The sequence below is a fragment of the Heloderma suspectum genome, chromosome 13, assembly GCF_057233095.1.
Source record: "Heloderma suspectum isolate Gila_16-S chromosome 13, 16-S_ref, whole genome shotgun sequence".
In the NCBI taxonomy this organism is placed as follows: Eukaryota; Metazoa; Chordata; class Lepidosauria; order Squamata; family Helodermatidae; genus Heloderma; species Heloderma suspectum.
In genome coordinates, this window is record NC_139470.1 from 26,096,795 (window position 1) to 26,114,682 (window position 17,888).

At 46.0% G+C, this 17,888-nt stretch overlaps 1 protein-coding gene across 9 annotated transcripts in view; it reads left to right on the forward strand.

The window, feature by feature from the left end:
* The window catches only part of ASCC2 (activating signal cointegrator 1 complex subunit 2), an 84,435-nt gene that overhangs the window by 31,425 nt on the left and 35,122 nt on the right, over window positions 1–17,888 (forward strand). For 7 of the 9 annotated variants that reach the window (XM_084819344.1, XM_084819346.1, XM_084819342.1 and 4 more), the window contains exons 2-7: window positions 2,069–2,168; window positions 6,053–6,211; window positions 9,108–9,278; window positions 11,519–11,648; window positions 14,407–14,474; window positions 15,832–15,942. In XM_084819344.1, the coding sequence (XP_084675470.1) occupies window positions 2,088–2,168; window positions 6,053–6,211; window positions 9,108–9,278; window positions 11,519–11,648; window positions 14,407–14,474; window positions 15,832–15,942 (720 nt within the window). In that variant the 5' untranslated portion in view covers window positions 2,069–2,087. The remainder of the gene's footprint in view (window positions 1–2,068; window positions 2,169–6,052; window positions 6,212–9,107; window positions 9,279–11,518; window positions 11,649–14,406; window positions 14,475–15,831; window positions 15,943–17,888) is intronic. The other 2 variants (XM_084819349.1, XM_084819350.1) reach the window with 1 other exon arrangement.

Below are 17,888 nucleotides of genomic sequence, written 5' to 3' on the forward strand. Positions count from 1 at the left end.
TGCCAATCCTTGGCACCAGCTCTGTGCAGAGTTCTTGTAGGTTGAGGAGGATCCTGGAGCATGTTCTAGGGAGCGTAGGCAGAGCACCACGGAAGCCTCACCGACGCCCCATGTGAACCGAGAGCGAGCCTGCCAAGAACACGCCCAGCCTTCTCCTGTAGTTGCATGTTGTAAGAGGATAAGCTATATCCTGGACAAGCTTGTCTGCCATTACCACCTTCTTATTGAGGAACCTCTGCTAATCATCTGAAGGGCATTGGGGTTCTCTCTGGACTGCAGTTTAAAAAATGGAAAAAATGCAAGAGCCAAGAGAAAATTTCTCTTACTCTGCATGCAATGTTGCAAGCTTGTTTTGGACACCATAAGGTAGCCTTCCCCAGCTTGGCACACCTCCCCATGGCCACACTAGCTGGGGATGATGGGAGTTGTAGTCTAACACATTGGGAAGGCACCAGCTTGGGACAGGCTGCTGTAAGGGGTGGATGCTTCAATGGCTAATCAGATGCAGAACAGATGAGTGTGATATTATCCATTCTGTAAATCACGCACACGTGTGTGGATGATTATCTCTCTGCTTTTAGTATACATGATGTCATTCATTCAAGAAAGGTGATTGCTATAGACAGTGGCCTTCATGACTCCTGACAATGATAGGTTCCTGTTGCTAAAGAAGCAGCTATCTATAGCAAGCAAGTTTGACCCAGGTGTGGTCAAGCTTGGGCCAAGATATTCTGGTGGCTGAGGCAGCAATTTCTGATGCTACCTGTTAACAAGTGGCAAAATCCACCGGGAAGTTCTCCGGAACAAGCCCCGCTGAACTGACAGAGAGCTGCACAAGAGCATGGTAGTGCTTGTCATTTCGGCAAGGCTTACACAGGAGAACCTCCTGGTGGAGTGTGCTCCCATTGCCAGCCTGTCCCTGGCAAAGTGTGATTATCTTATGGGATGATGATGATAATAGAGAAATTCGTGGAGGATGAGTCTTTCCAACAACTCTGTAGCCTGATTGCTAAATGTCCGCAAGCAGTATACTTTTGAATACCAGATGTTGTAAACAGACAACAGGGGAAACGCTTCCCCCTTCTTTCAGAGGCATCTGGAAACATAATGTCTGATGTCTGATCCACCAAGGCTCTTCTGATGTCTCCCACCTCACAGCACTTAAACTACTACTTAATCTACTAACTTAATCTAAACTTCCTGACTGTAAGAGCAATACGACAATGGAACCAATTACCTAGGGAGGCGGTGGGCTCTCCCACACTGGAGGCATTTGAGACGAGGCTGGACAGCCATCTGTCGGGGATGCTCTGACTTGGATTCCTGCACTGAGCAGGGGGTTGGACTCGATGGCCTTGTAGGACCCTTCCAACCCTACTATTCTGTGATTCTATGATTCTACATCGCCCAAGCCTACAAAATGGATTCTCACAGGGCACTTCTTAAGTTCTTCTTCCAAAGGGTGGAACACAAAGGGTTTTTTTTGTTTTAAATGGTGGTCTCAAATTGTGTTGATTTGGGGATTTTTATACTGTTAAGCACTCCTTACTGTTAAGCATGATTTCTCTGTGCTGGCTGGAGATGATGGGAGTTGTAGTCCAACAGATCTGATGGGCAGCGCTCTAGGGAAGGCTGCCTTAGGATTCTTCTGGTGCCTTTTCATAAACAAGATAACTGATCTCTTTAAACTGTAAGTCGCTCCCTGGCAGCCTTCACCAAACTGGTGCCGTCCAGCTGTTTTGGACTACAACGCCTAGGATTCCTTGGCCATTGGCCATGCTGGCTGGGCCTAATGGTAGCTGAAGTCCACAACATCTGGAGGGCACCAGGTTGGGGAAGGCTTCATGCAACAAGGCTTTGGGTATTTTTTCCCCTCCGACCTGATACTTGGGTTGTGCATAGCATTCGTTTATGTAAAAACACAGGTCATGTCTCTAGGTGTGGCTGCTGTACCAGGAACAACCTGTCTTGTTTGCTGTTGGTTGTGGATTCTTGAAACAGTTCCTGATGCTGCCTTTCTCTCTCTCTTTCTCTCTCTCTCTCTGTTTTTTTTTTTTTTTTTTACAAGGCCAAGTTAACACGGCAGCATGCCAGCATTGCCACTGGATGAGCTCCAGTTTACGGAGAAAGATTCGCTGACTGGGAAGACGAAAACTTTACCAGCACTGGTAAGCCAAGAAAATAGAGAATTGTTAAAGGTTTGAAACACCCAGAGTAATAGCCATGATGGGTCTTGACTAACATTGCCAATTTTTGACATAAAAAATTCTGGTCCCTAGTTAGGGTATTGGGTGTGGAGCATAGCAGTCTTTGGCATGTCAGGGTACTAGGTACCCTAGCTACCTAAGGGGTGGCCCCTGAGACTATGGAATGAGCTCCCCGCTGAGGCCTGCCTGGCATCGACACTGCCATCTTTTCGGCACCAGGTTAAGACTGCCCTCTACTCCCAGGCATTTAATGGCATATGATGGGGCATCTCTGTCTTGAACAGGACTATTATGGGAAAATTGTTTACCCAAATTGTTTTTAGCTATTTCACTTGTTTTAAATGTGTGTTAAAAAAAAAGGCTGCTATCATAATGTCATATTTTGTAATATTGTTGCTGTATCTTTTTATGAATTGTTGTAAACCGCCCAGAGAGCTTTGGCTGTGGGGTGGTATAAGACATGAAATATAATAATCATAAAGATAAGCTATCTGTTTGCCTAAGGCAGCATTCCCAAACCATGTGTCAGACTACAGTTTCCTCATCCCAAGCCAGGAGGGGGGAGGGAGCACCAGGCTGAGGAAGGCCGGCCTGTGGCATTTGCCCCTTGCTTTTCTGGTACAGGGAACATAGAAAGTTGCTTTAGATCAAGTCACACCTTTAGATGGCAATCTTATGGCCACTAGACACTGTGGGGGGGGGGGGCGCTCTCCCTGCCCCCTCCCCCTCATAGCCGCTGCAGTTCTTTCCGCACCGGCGACTTCTCCATGTTTGGGAATGGAGCGTGGAGAGGGCAAAAAGGGCGCAGGGAAGGGAGGAGACCGTGGAAGCCTCTTTACAAGGCTTCCTATGCACCACGCAGCCTTCCCGCTGCTCCGACGTCCCTAGCTAGATGTGTGAAATTGCGCACCTAGCTGAAAATGCAGGGTGGCCGGAACACAGAGGATAGGATTCCCCCTATGCTCCAACTGCCCTGCATTGGATAGGCATCAGCCTCCAAGTTCAGAGGCTGGCATTTATCTCCATAGGGTTGCACCCTTAGTTCATCTTGCTTAGCATTGTCTGCATTGACTGACAGCAGCTGTCCAGGTTTCCTGACAGCGCTACCTAGAGATGTGGAACTGAACCCGCAACCTTTGGCATGCAAAGCCTGTGCTCTACTGCTGAGCTACAGCCCTTCCCCAGAGGGTTGATGAAGATAGGAAGCCGCCTTACACCGAGTCAGACCATTGCGTCAACTAGCTGAGCACTGTCTGCACTGACTGGCAGCAGCTCTCTAGGGATTCAGGCAGGAATTTTCCCCAGCACTGTCTGGAAATGCCAAGATTGAACCTGGGGCCTGCCGCTGAGGTGTGGCCCTTCCCCAAGCTGGCTGGTAGATGTCTAGGTACCTATTTCCCTAGTTCTCAAAGCTCAGATGACAGCTGTGAACTGTGGGAGGGGCCATAAGAAAGAAGGGGAAGGGCTGTAGCTGCATGAGAAAACACCTGCATGTTTCCAGGTAGGGCTGGGAGGGACCCGTGTCTGAAACCATGGAGAGCTGTTGCTGGTCAGTGACAACAGTGTGCCAGACGGACCAGTGGTCTAACTCAGTATAAAGCAGCTTCATATATGCATCCTGCTTGACCCTTTCTTTTCTGGCATAGGGCACATCAGAAGCTGCCTTATATTGAGTCCATCTACCTAAGTATTGCCCACACTGACTGGTAGTTGATCTCCAGGGCTTCAAGAATGGGATTTCTAACCCTGACTGGAGATACTGATTGAAACTAGGGCCTTCTGCATGCAAATCAGCTGGTCTACTGCTGGGCTGTGGCCCTGGTCCTTCTTAAAGAGCAGTTGCTCCAAAAGCAAAACAACAAAAAACCAGCCCATCTTCCCCCCTGGTTGACTGGCGGTCCCAGTCTTGCGTGGGCACCTAGCGCTCCAGCACTTTGTATTCAGAGCTGTATGTATTCTGCGCATCTTTTAAAAAACAACCCTGCAATGAAAAGCTGAATTCTGCAAATGTGCATGATTTATTTTGTTTAATATATTATCCAATTTGTTGCTATTTTGCATGATTTATTCTTGCAGTCGTGGAGACAAGCCAGGTGCTATATAGGGCGCCAAAGCCTTATTCCCACCCTCTGGAAATCTTGCTCAGCCACCTCTCTAGCTTCAGTGATCTCAGCAGCCATTGGCTCACACACCTTTGAGCAAGGGCATACCTTTGTAGCCACAAGGGCCTGAAACGTTTCTTTTAAAAGATGAAGGCTGCCCACCTAAACACACTTATTAGGGAGAAAGCCCAATTGAATACAGTGGGACTTATTTCCGAGTCTACATGCTTGGGGTTGCTCTGGCCAGGTGAGATTCTTAGGAAGTTGAATCCTGCAGCCTGCAAAGTATTTACTACTTTCCTGCAAAATCGCATACTGCATGTTTATATATTCCTAAGATAAAAGCTTGTTTCCATATCTCCAGCTAGGTTGTGCATCCATTAATACATTTTGTTTTCCCTTCTTGGTCAGTTCTATACTTCCTAGGGTCTTTCTAAATTGTATCGTACTAGCTGCTTCCTTTGTTCTGAGCAGGGGAGAAGAATGCCGCATTTCTTGATGCTTGTCTCCTTTTTCTTTTCGGTTCTGTGTTGCTGCTGATATCCCATAATTCCCTCTCTGGCCTCCTTTACTCTGATCTTCCTTGTCTCTGCATTATGTGTCTAGGTTTTGGTGCAAGGACTTTGAATTAGCATTTGGGGTTACAATAATAAGTTTTGCCTCGCCTCCGCCATGTTTCCAAAACAAAACAGAAACTATAAAATGGCCTCCCCCAACTTGGTGCCCTTCAGGTATGCTGGGCTACAACTCCTGCCATCCCCAGTCAGCATGGCCATTGCCTGGGAATGATGGGACTTGTAGTCGAACATATCTAGAGGGCACCGGGTTAGGAAGGGATGCTATAAAGCATCTTTTGGCTATGTTGAACATGCTTGATGAGGTGCAGGAAAAAGTGGGTTCATGTTCATATTCCAGAATATGCTTAAGTCCCGTTGACGTTGTTTTGTGCACTGAAGTCCCATTGATTTAAATGGAAGTGAAGTGTGCTTGACTTCCCCCCCTCCCCTCTGGGACTCCAGGAAGAGCTCCTCAAAACTGTCACAGTGAGCTCTGTAGCTCAGGCAAGCTGCAAAACTGGACTGAACAGAAACCACAGTGAGACACTAAACATATTAATAACCCCCCCAACCAAATAGAACAAATGGACATGTGTACTCCTACGAGCAATGTTGAATCTATGACCCCATTTCCAGCTCCCTAAAAAGCTCCCCATCTGTACAGTCACAGAATATGGGCCTTCTGGTTTCACATGATGGTGTGGTGTGTTCAGTGTAAGATCCTGGAGCAGAAACATTCAACCTATCCAAAGGATGCTCTCCAGCTTCTACTGTTTTGTTTTGGAAACATGGCAGGGGCAGGAGGAAGCTACTTATCTTCATGGTTGCTGGGCTGAGAGAACACAGTGAATCATGCAGGATTCCGAAAGTGTCCTTGTAAAAGAGTCCTTGTAAAAGATGGAAGCAATCCACAATAGGGACCCACCTGATCTCAGTGAGGTCAGTCCATGTGGTGGGTGCCACAAACCACTGATCAGCAGTGCCTTTCTGATGGAGGAGAAGGGAAGTGCTGCCAGTAAACCAGAGGGAGCAAACATGAAGATTCCTGCTAACCACAGGCCAAGTTTCCTACAAACATGAGAAATGTCCCTGGCTGTCAAGAGTCTTTGAGAGAGCTCAAACAGCAACAAGGAGTACTGTTTAGTCTTGGGTCTGTTGACACTCGTGGCATTTTGTTTTTCCGCAGCATCCAAAGAAGAAAACAGAGCGCTCTTTTGTGCTGTATAAACCCCCACCGAAAGCCAAAGATCCTGCACTGCTGGAGGAGTTCTTGGAGCGAGCCACGTTCGTTGCAGATGATCTGGATTGGCTTTTGGCTTTGCCTCATGATAAATTCTGGTGCCAGGTCTCATTGCTTTGTAAATAGTAAAGGAATGTCTGTGCGCACATGTGTGTGTGGTGGAGGGAAGAGTATTTTGTTGGCTTTCAAATATATATTTATTACTTGCATTATTATATTAGTACATGCAAGTATTTTCCTTTGATAGCATCACCTTTCTCAACTTCTCAGGGCAGGGATAGAAATGATAGCTCCTGAGGTTCCGTCACACTCCATGGTGACCAAGAAACAACACCTAGGGTGGGGCTATGCAGATATGACCAAGCTTGATTTTTGATAGCTGGTGACCCTGGAACCACTGGGAGCAGGTTGAGCCCTCACCACAAAGGTATTCCCAGTGCACCCTTTTACTTTCTGCTCTACAATTGACTGTCATTTGCTCTTAGGGGGAAGTGTAAAGCACCAGTTGCGTTTGGAGTGAGTGCAAAAAGTGTATTCTATCCTGATGCTCTTCAATAACTAGTATACCATTAAATATTGAATGGTAATAGTAGAAGTATCAGTAAGATCCTAGGGTAGGAGGTTATCAGGTTGGGGAAGACTGCTCTATGGTAATCAGAGTTTCATTTTTTTAAAATTTATTTTAGAAAATTTCTATACTGATGTTCATTTTAAAAATCCCGAAGTGGTTTACAAGATTAAATCATTGCAAAATGCATAAAATCAATCATTAAAATAATAAAACAGCAATAATAGAATTGCATTAAGGGTGCAATCCTATGCATGTTCAGACAGCAAAAACTCCTACAACTTCCAGCATGCCCCAGCCACTTTTTCTGTCTAAACATGCATAGGATTGCGCCCTAAGATAACCAGGGTTAGCTGACAGTGCTCAGTGTCAAAGAAATGCCCAGGCAAACATGTGTTTTAAGTCACTGGTGGAAGCACTCCACAACTGTTGATGGAAGCAATCCACAATAGGGACCCACCTGATCTCAGTGAGGTCAATCCATGTGGTGGGTGCCACAACTGAGAAGGCCTCCCCCTCGGAACATAGAGCCTAGGGCAGCCTATATGGAAGAAGATGATCTCTTCATCCTAACTTACCCCATAGGGTGACTGTTAGAATAAACAGGTAAGGATTATAAATAGGGCAGCAGGCTTTATTCAGTATTCAACAAAAGCTTTAGTCGATTAATTGGTGAGAGCAAATTGCTGAGGCAGTGTAGTGGTTAGGGTGTCAGTCTATGACTGGGAAGAACCAGATTCAAATCTCCACTCAGCCATGAAGCCCACTGGGTGACCGTGAGCCACTGACTTTCTCTCTCAGCCTAACCTATCTCTCAGGGTTGTTGTGAGGATAAAATGGGTAAGGAAAAGAACCATGTATGCCACTCTCAGCTCTTTGGAGCAAGGCTGAGATAAAAATATAATAAGGGTGCAATCCTATGCATGTTTGGACAGCATTCCCCACCCATGCTGGCTGGGGAATGCTGGCAGTTGTAGAACTTATTTATGTTTAAACATGTATAGGATTGCACCCTAAATAAACTATAAAATGTAAACCACTGAAACTAAGCATTAAGAGTACACTTGTTAGTTTTCTTGAGACTATTTCCCCTCTGCTGTGTTACAGGAGTAGATAATTAAAAAACAAAGTATTTAAGATGGCATTTCCTTCAACCAATGACTTTAATTAGATTGTAAGTTATCTTACGCCCCCTCCACTGCAGCTTGAGATTTTGATAGGGAAATCAATTGGCTTAACTTGAAAGGCAAGTTGCACTTCAAAGGCAAACAGTCACCCAATTAAAATTGATTACTTGGTTGGTGGTCCAATTTATAAAGCATTTTTTAACTCTGGGAAAAGTGCTAAGAAATAAGTAATATAACCTCTGAAAAGCGGGTGGCCTCAGCATTACACCCCCAATAAATGTGTGCTAATGAAACTTTGAAATCTGTGTTTTTTTCCTGAGGTCAATGGAATCTTTGCTTCCAATGAGCAGCCTCAGTCTGACTGAACATACAATACATATGCTGTGGTTTGGCCCCTCTGGCCCCTTGACTAATTACCCATGAGCTTCAACCTTTTCCAAATAGCAGAACTTCAAGTCCTTTAGGCTGCAATCCTATGCAGGTTTAGACAGAAAAAAGTCCTACAGTTCCCAGAATTTCCCAGCCAGCCATGCTGATTGGGGAATGCTGGGAGGTGCGGGACATTTCAGGAAATGCTGAATAGAAGGGGGATGCATCGTCTGGTTTCTTATGCAGTTCACCGATCCTGATTTTGGTAGCTCTTGTCGTCATTCTCTCATTCATATATATGAATGTATGTATGTATATATATGTATGTATGTATGTGTATGTGTATATATATATATATATATATATACACACATGCACACACACACACACACACGACTGTGTGTGTGTGTGTGTGTGTGTATATATATATATATATATATATATATATGAATGAGAGAATGATGACAAGAGCTACCAAAATCAGGATCGGTGAACATAAAAGCTGCATAAGAAACCAGGCGATGCATCCCCCTTCTATTCAGCATTTCCTGATATATATATTTATTTATAATCCTTACCTGTTTATTCTAACAGTCACCCTATGGGGTAAGTTAGGATGAAGAGCTTTGTTAACCCTATAGATAATGCACAATATTTCTACCAAGGTTTTTTTTTTAACTGCAATACCAGGGGGGGCGGGGGGGGGGGAGAGAGAGAGAGAGAGATCTCCCCTCTGGTATTGCAGTTAAAAAAAAAAAACCTTGGTAGAAATATTGTGTATTATCTCTAGTGTTAACAAAGCTCTTACCTCTATAGTAGTTAACACATATGCTGCAATGACCACAAGGAAAATTCCCTTTTACTTCTTCCCCTAAAAGGGTTCTATCCATCAATTTGGGCTTAGGTTTCCCATGAGGCCTTTGTTTTTTTGTGGCAGGTGATCTTTGACGAGACTCTCCAGAAATGCCTGGATTCGTACCTGCGCCACGCGCCTCGCAAGTTTGACACAGCGGCAGACTTGCCCCCAGAGGTGAACGACCTACAGAAATGCCTTCATCAGAATGTTTTCCTAACTTTCCTCCGAATGTCCACTCACAAGGAATCCAAAGTAAATACCACTTCTTTCTTTAGTCTGCATGTTTTTGGGATATGTATACAGATATTTGGGGTGGGCGGGGGGTGGGGGAGAAATGGCGGGTTTCTGTTTGTCTTTCCTAATAGCTTTCCCTTCATAGGCTCCACTTCAGTATCCTCCCTCCCCCCGTTCAAGTACTATTTCCTAGTCATTAATGAATAGAAGCATAGTATACTCATGTATCCAAATGATTTTTGGGAAATGGTAATGTATTTGTTTAGGCATATAGTCCATTCTGTCCCTAAAAGGTTGCGGTGGGAAGGAACATTTTCTTCTTTCATTAGTCCTCACAAATACCCTATGTCAGGGTGGGGAACCTTTTTTTCTACTGGAGGCCACATGCCTGTGGTGGATGGGGGCAGAGCCAAAAATGAGCAGGGCAACCCCATGTCTGACTCTCTCCCACTGCTTTCTCTCCCCCTCTCCCTCCCCACACCATGGGCTGCCAGGGGAGGCACAGATGCTTCTTTCCAGAGGCCTGAACTGATGGCTTGCAGAGGACCATTTATTTATTTAAAGTATTTTTATCTCGCTCCTCTGCCAAAAAGCCTCCCAGACCTGCTTACCTATAGTCAGTCAAACGAGACAATCCCTGCCTGCAGGCTGACAATCTAAAAAGACACGATGCATAAGGAAAAAGGAATGGGGAGGGAGGAGGAAAAAAATTAAGTCTTCCAGCAGGGCTGGTGGAATGGCCGCACATTCCCCTCATTTCCATCAGTACAGCCTGCTGGAATGGCTGCTGGTGGTACTTCTGGAACTAGGCTGGGGGCTGTGAGTTGGTGAGCCCTGCTGTATGTAGTAGGCGGCTGTTAGGTATTTTTAATAGAAAAGGAACTGAGTGTGAGCCTAGGTCCCTGATTCTGCCTGCTGCTTCCTCTTGGGGTGGCTGCTTCACCCATATTGTATTTCCCACAGTGAGATTAATTAATGGAAGCATTCAGATAAGTAGAGATACATGGAGATGGTTTATTTTAACCCTTTCAAAATGAATTAACAAAAAGTAACTCTTAAGTCAGCCTATAACTAATAAGGCAAAGCAAGTCCTTCACATGGTTCTAGGGGTTCTCTCCGCAAGAATTCAGTTGCCTCCCCCCACCCACCCCCATTTGTTTTACAGGTGTGATTCAAAGCGCAGCTTTTAGCCTTTTAATACTCTGAATGGCCTTGGCCTGCGTTACCTTGGGGAGTGTGTTCTCCCATATGAACCACTGTACCCACTAAGATAATCAGAGACGGCTTCCTCTGAATCCTGTCACTTTCTGAAGTCAGATTCAGGGCTCCAGAAATGCATCTGAAGTCAGATTCAGGGCTCTAGCTCTCCAGTGGCGAGTACATCTTTTTAGTCTGGTGGGAGATGGCCCTGACCTTGAGATGGGCTTCAGTGGCACCCGGAACACAGTGAGCTCCCTTTTGAGTGCCTTGAAAGCTCAGCACAACGTCAGGAATGAAACTCCGTCCTTCCCCCGTGTCAGAGAGGGACAAGGTTGGTGGCAGCTAGAGATTTTGGCTAGCTACCAAGGCCACCCAAGATTTGTGCACCCTTGAGTGAGAATGATGGAGCCAAGGAGCAGGGCCTTCTCAGTAGTGGTACCAGTGTTATGAAACTCCAGCCTCAGGGAGCTTATAAGGCCTGCTCTGTTACAGTCTTTAGGGAATGTATAAAGATGTTTTTCCCCTCCAGCAAGCCTTCAGGAGCTAGTGAGGAATCGGCTGCTGCTTATATGTGATCTTATGTCATTTTATGGTTTTCATGGCTTCAGGATTCAGTTTTGCGGATTTAGTTTGATGAATTTTTAAGTGTTTTATTGGTTTCTGTGTGTTATGCTATAAGCTGCTGTAAGCTGTTCTTTGGAAACATATGGCGGCATGTACATTCTAATTGCATACACATATGTTTTTAAAAACTGCCCTGTAGAGACTTTAGCCCTAAATCTTTAGCTAGTCAAGACAGAGGATGCCCTGAAAAGGCAGGAAAATTTGCTGAGCGCTTTAGAGTTCTCCAGGGCTGGCCCCAATAAAGGGCCTTGGGCTTGTCCTTCTGAATATGGAGGCTGGCTTGTCCTAACCTTGCCCTCTTGTACTGCAGTGCACCTGCACTCTGAGCCCTTGTACTGTACACAGTTCCTCCACACCCATTGTCATCACAATGGACATTTTGCCAGCTATTGATAAAAAAAAAAGGTTCTATCTCTTTTCTCCGTTCCATATAGGATCATTTCATCACGCCATCCATTTTTGGAGAGATCCTTTACAATAACTTCTTGTTCGACATTCCCAAAATCCTGGATCTGTGTGTGCTGTTTGGAAAAGGCAACAGTGCTCTACTCAACAAGATGATTGGTTAGTTATGGAACGGTGGGTGGGGAGCAGGGGGTGAAGGGTCTTCGGGGCAGGGGGCTCTAGAAATCGAGGATTAGATCAGACCTGCCACTTCTCAGTCCAGTAGCCTTTATTTATTGTAGGGGGCAGACTGGTTTATTTCTGTATTTAGTTTTTGTAATCTTGCTTTCATTTTTGATCTAGGCAGGCTAAATAACGTTTCCTTTATCAATGAACAGAGAATCGGTGAACAGCTGTGCTAGACTTTAAAGGGAGGCTCCTCCAAACTGGTCCTTTGCAAAAGGGACGTCAAAGCTAAACACCAAGAGTGGGAGTGCCAGTGTGGTATAGTGGCTAGAGTGTTGGACTGGGACTCAGGAAATCCAGATTCTAGCCCCCACTCGGCCATGGAAGCTCACTGGGTGACTTTGGGCCAGTCGCAGACTCTCAGCCCAGCCTACCTCACAGGGTTGTTGTTGTGAGGATAAAATAGAGAGGAGGAGGAGGATTCTGTATGCCACCTCGGGTTTCTTAAGGAGGAAAAAAGGCGGGATATAAATGTAATAAACAAACAAACTTGTGGCCCTTCAGATGTTGTTGGGTTCCAACTCCCAACAGCCCTGACCAGCATGGCCAGTGGTCACGGGTGATGTGAGTTGTAGTCCTAAAAACCATCTGGAGGGCCGCAGTTTCCCCATGCCCAGAATGAAGAAAGACTAGAAATGGATAATTAACTTAAGGATTCCACTGCCTCAAGGCACGTAGTGGAGGGGCCGCAGTTCAGCTGCTTTGCATGTAGAAGGGTGCAGGTTCGATCCCCGGCATCTCCAGGTAGGGCTGGAGAAATTCCAGTGGCATGGAGAGCCAGTGTCAACAATATGGGATAGATGGACCCGTGGTCCGATTTGGTAGAAGGCAGCTTCCTATGGGTAGTATCCAGTGTTAGTCCTACACAGAGTACTGACCCATTGAAATGAATGAGGCTTAACTTAATTGCAACTAACTTAAGTCCCATTCATTTCAGTGGACCTACTCTGCATAGGATTAACATTGGATACTACCCTGTGTATTTATTTCTTGTATTCTTTCGTAAGCCACTTTGGGATTTGTGCAAACGAGAAGTGGTATAGAAATATTGCTAACAGTAATAATATGCTTTCCCTGCCAGCAGTCTCTGTGTTGTTTTTTAGGGAGAGAATAAATGAAGACCAGCATTTCCAGGGTGCCTTAGAAAGATTCTATGAATCGCAAATGAAACATTAGATAGGCGCATCTCACATTGTTGGGATTCTGTTGTCATCTCCTTAAAATATCCCAAACCCTCAAGACTAGAGGCATAGGCAATCCCCTCAAGGTAGGGCTAAGCAAACTGGCACAGAACCAGCACAGCAAACTCACATGCTCCACTTCGTTCTAATGGTGCTTCAAGTGAGTCCCAGCCAACTTGAGTAATAGCCAGGATGATGGGAGTTGTAGTCTGAGAACATCTGGAACAGGTTACTCCACCCCTAGTGTATCCCATCCCCTTTTTGTTTTACTTTCCCTCTGAACATCCAGGCTTGAATCAGGGATATATGTATATCTGGGGAGAGATCTTCAGAAGGGAGCCTGCTTGAGTACATGCCAAGTCCCTTGAGTTAATTTTCAGCTTTTCATTAAAAAAGATGCGGGCGGCAACCTGCCCAATTGCTTGTCAAGAAGCAGACCTGTTTGAGATTGCTGGGCTCTTTGCCTTTAATTTTTTTAATTACAATTGAATTCTGGGTGAGTGGTTTGGCTGAGAGAATGACTGGCTGAAGGCCACCCAGTAGGAGCATAGCCTTCTACTGAGTCAGACCCTGGGTCCATCTAGCCCAGTATTGTCAACACCAACTGGCAGCAGCTCTCCAGGGTTTCAGGCAGGAATTGTTCTAACCCTACCTGGAGAAGCCAGGGATGGAACCAGGAACCTTCTGCATGCAAAGCTGATGCTCTCCCACTGAACTACAGCGCCTTGAGCTATAGCTACCGTGAGCTTCATGGGTTCAAATCCCTGCTCAGCCAGGTCTGCCTGATCCAACTGTAGCACTCTGCCCATGACACCACTTTGGACTCTTGATGGTTGTTGTTGTTGTTCAGTCGTTCAGTCGTGTCCGACTCTTCGTGACCCCATGGACCATAGCACACCAGGCCTTCCTGTCCTGCGCTCTCTTCCGGAGTGTGCTCAAGTCCATATTCATTGCATCCGTGATGCTATCTAGCCATCTCATCCTCTGCCGTCCCCTTCTCCTTTTGCCTTCAGTCTTTCCCAGCATCAGGGTCTTTTCCAGGGAGTTTTCTCTTCGCATTAGGTGATGGGCAAAACTCTAAATGTTACCTTGGCACAAGCATGTTCCCAATCCTGCATTTGCCAAGGTAATGCAGGGATAGATGAGGCATTTGTAGGGGAGAAGCAGTGAGCGGAAAGGGGGCAGGGTTGCTGAACTGCTCTGCACCTGTTAAGTCCCCCTGCAGATGCCCCCCTTTCCTCAGGCTGTTTCCCCCTCAACTGGGTTTCCTTTCAGGGTCATAGCACTACCGGGAGTGTGGGAAATAAAAATAAAAAACACCCTCGGGGAGAATCAGGGAGTTGTGTTTTGGTCTGCGCACCAAGACGGGATGAGTTACTTGAAAGAAAGATACCTTAGCTAATGTGTAACCATTTGTGAAGTTCGATGTTTCAACCAGCCTGAAATCAATCTCTCTCTTCTCTCTCTCTCTCTCTCTCTCTCCTCACTTGCCCCTCCATCCTGTCCCTCAGAAAACATCTTTACTCAGCAGCCAAGCTACTTCAGTGACTTGGATGAAACGGTGCCTACGGTCCTTCAGGTTCTGCTTCTCTTTGCATTATTTTGGAGCATCTCTTTGTCCCTGCATAATATGTAGTCTAAGGGCCAGTTTAGAAACACCCTGCAACAAATCACACTGTGCAGGATGTTCTCAGCACTTGTGTGAAGGAAGGGAAGTCTGTCGGGAGAGAGCTTGCTGCTTCCTGGTGGCAATTCCCATGAGTGCCACAGCTGAAAAGAGGTGTTAGAAAGCCGCAGCAATTCTTTGCAGAGGGAGCTTTGCACGGTGACATCCCAGGAATGCTGGGGCCGCTTCATGCAGAGGGGTTTGCTTGCATCTGCACCGGCCTGAACGGCATGTCCACATGGCGGTTCTGAAGCAGGTTGAACGTGCACCCAGTGCAAATCCAAACCTTTGGTTTGCCATGCAGTATAGACTGTGCAGTATCTTCTCTTTTAATTTTCCTAACAGTGCTTAGAAAATGTTGGGTGCTTTATACATAGTGGTGGTGGCAGCGGCGATGATGATGATGATTAATATAATAATTAATAATGATGATTATATTATTGTGTGGCAAGCCTGCAAAAACAGGCATGTGTTTATTGGTCACTATCTCTCAGCCTAACGTAAGTCACAGAGCTATTGTGAGGATAACATGGGTAAAATGTACGTTGCCCTGAGCTGCTTGAAGGACAGAATACAAATTCAGTAAACACATACAAACAATTTGAGACACTGTTTTGGAAACTGCAAGAGGCAGCCATATGAAGTGATCCCCATATTCGCCCACCTTTTGCCCTCCGCACACTGGTTCTTCTTTGGATAGGAAGGTGGGGTGGCTGGGTGAGGATGTTCATTTGGGGTGGGTGGGCTAACTAATATGTGTGTGTATTGGGGGAAAGATGTGCCATATACAGCTGACTTTGCTTTTTAGCAAAGGTGGCTCTCCCCTTGGAGAGCAGATTTAATTTGATTTCATGTATTATATTTCTATACTGCCCCACAGCCAAAGCTCTCTGGGCGGATCACAGAGATTAAAAACACATTACACAAAGTGCAAAACCATTTGCATACACAGATATAGACAGACAGCACACACCCGGATAACATATCTAAAAACCTATTTTTTAAGCAACCAAAACCAATCCGAGACCTGATTAAAAGCTCATTATATGCTGCCAAATGCCTGAGAGAAGAGGGCAGTTTTAACCTGGCGCCAAAAAGATAACAATGTTGGCACCAGGCAGGCCTCATCGTGGAGATCATTCCATAATTGGGGGGCCACCACCAAGAGGAAAATCTCTGTCAGGCGAAGACTACCAATAAAGGCAAAATGTGCCTGGCTGGCTGCATTCCACCACCTGACGTATTTGAAAGTTTGCCCTTTGCCTTCTAGGTATTCGGCAGCATCTTGCATACATGTGGCTTGCAGGGCGACGGTGCTTCAGCCACACCACAGAAACTGGAGGAAAGGATCAGAACGACTCCTGGGGACGTTCCTCTGCAGGTACGTGTTTCTATGTATGTGGGGTTACTGGCTGCGTGACCAACATCTTCCCCCTGCCAGACTCGGCCACAGCTTTAAGCCCAACCACAGTCATATTCCCCAGCCGCCCAAAATGTATGTCTCATCCTGCACATGGTTCCTAGTAATCATTTCTCTTGCCTGTCCTGTGGCTGGGTGAGGCAGCCTCCCCCATCACATGAATTTGGGTATGCTTTGTTCTTGTTTTTTTAAAGGACTGCATTAGCGTTATGTGCGCTTTTAAAATCACACCAAACACTTCTTTGCTTTGTGTTCTTTTAGAAGCAGAATGTGCCCATGTGCACACCCATGTAGAAGTGACCAGGGAGGGGAAGAAAAGACTGAGAGCCAGTGTGATGTAGTGGTTAGAGTGTTGGATTGGGACTCAGGAGACCCCGGTTCTAGTCCCCACTCAGCCATGAAGCTCACTGGGTGACTTTGGGCCAGTCACTGACTCTAGGCCTAACCTACCTCACAGGAATGTTATGAGGATAAAATGGAGAGGAGGATCATATATACTGCCTTGGGCTCCTTGGAAGAAAGGCAGGATATAAATATAACAAATAAATAAATAGATTATTGGAGAGGCTTTACTCTGTTCTAATCCTGAGGGGATTGGAACCTTGGGGACTGGGCAAGGGGTTTGACCGGGAGACGATTATATTTTCAATGTCAAGTTAGAAAGAATCCGGGGACAGGGCGTGAGGCAAGAGAGCCAAAGTGGTGGGTGGGGGAAGGTAGATTAATTCTGTTCTATGTTTCGAAATTTTGATAGTTTAATTCCGTGCCATAACTTGTAATGAAGTGTTTAGGGGAGGGGCCGTGGCTCAGTGGTAGAGCCCCTGCTTTGCGTGCAGAAGGTGCCAGGTTCGACCCCTGGCATTTCCAGGTAGGGCAGGAAAAACTCCTTCCTGAAACCCTCGAGACCACTGCTGCCAGTCAGTGTTGACAATACTGGCTAGATGGACCAAGGGTCTCATTCAGTAGAGAACACCCCTGTGTTCCTCTGAACACAGGTGGGCAAATGTTAGGCTTTCAGGATCTGCTTTGTTTTTCACTGTTTTGCACCATCTGGACTGGAGCCAGGTGCAAAATAGTTTCTCAGGAAGGCGGATGTAGTATTTGAGGAACAAGATGTTTCTGAGCATGTGCCCAGCCCACAGTTTTTTTTTCTGTACCAGAACTAGAGCTTGCACACAAATCATCTCACACATACAAATCTACCCCTCCTTCCCCCAGGCTTTCTTGATTTCAGGAGCCTAATTTAGGAGGAGGAAAAATGGCTTTTGTTGTTGTTGTCATATTGAGACTCAGAAACCCTTGCTGATCTGCAGCCAATCACCTGGAGATTACCAGTAGATCCTAATCTACCTTCTGCTCACCCCTGGTTTACAGGACATTTTAGCAGAGTGATCTGATTGAACAAATCCACTCTGTAAAATGTGGTACCCTCACTTTTTGTATTGGATATCCCCTCTGCCATGAGGTCATTAGGTCTGGGGATCAGAGATAACCCGAGACACTTTGGTGCCTGGGGCAGAAAATCCAAATGTTGCCCCCCCCCCCCCCCGCTGATCCAAGTAAAATAATAAAAGCAGCCTTGTAAGTAAGTCCACAAAAATTGTTGTTGTTGTTGTTCAGTCGTTCAGTCGTGTCCGACTCTTCGTGACCCCATGGACCATAGCACGCTAGGCCTTCCTGTCCTGCGCTCTCTCCCGGAGCGTGCTCAAGTTCATATTCATTGCATCCGTGATGCTATCTAGCCATCTCATCCTCTGCTGTCCCCTTCTCCTTTTGCCTTCAGTCTTTCCCAGCATCAGGGTCTTTTCCAGGGAGTTTTCTCTTCGCATTAGGTGGCCAAAATACTGGAGCTTCAGCTTCATTATCTGTCCTTCCAATGAGCACTCAGGGTTGATTTCCTTTAGGAT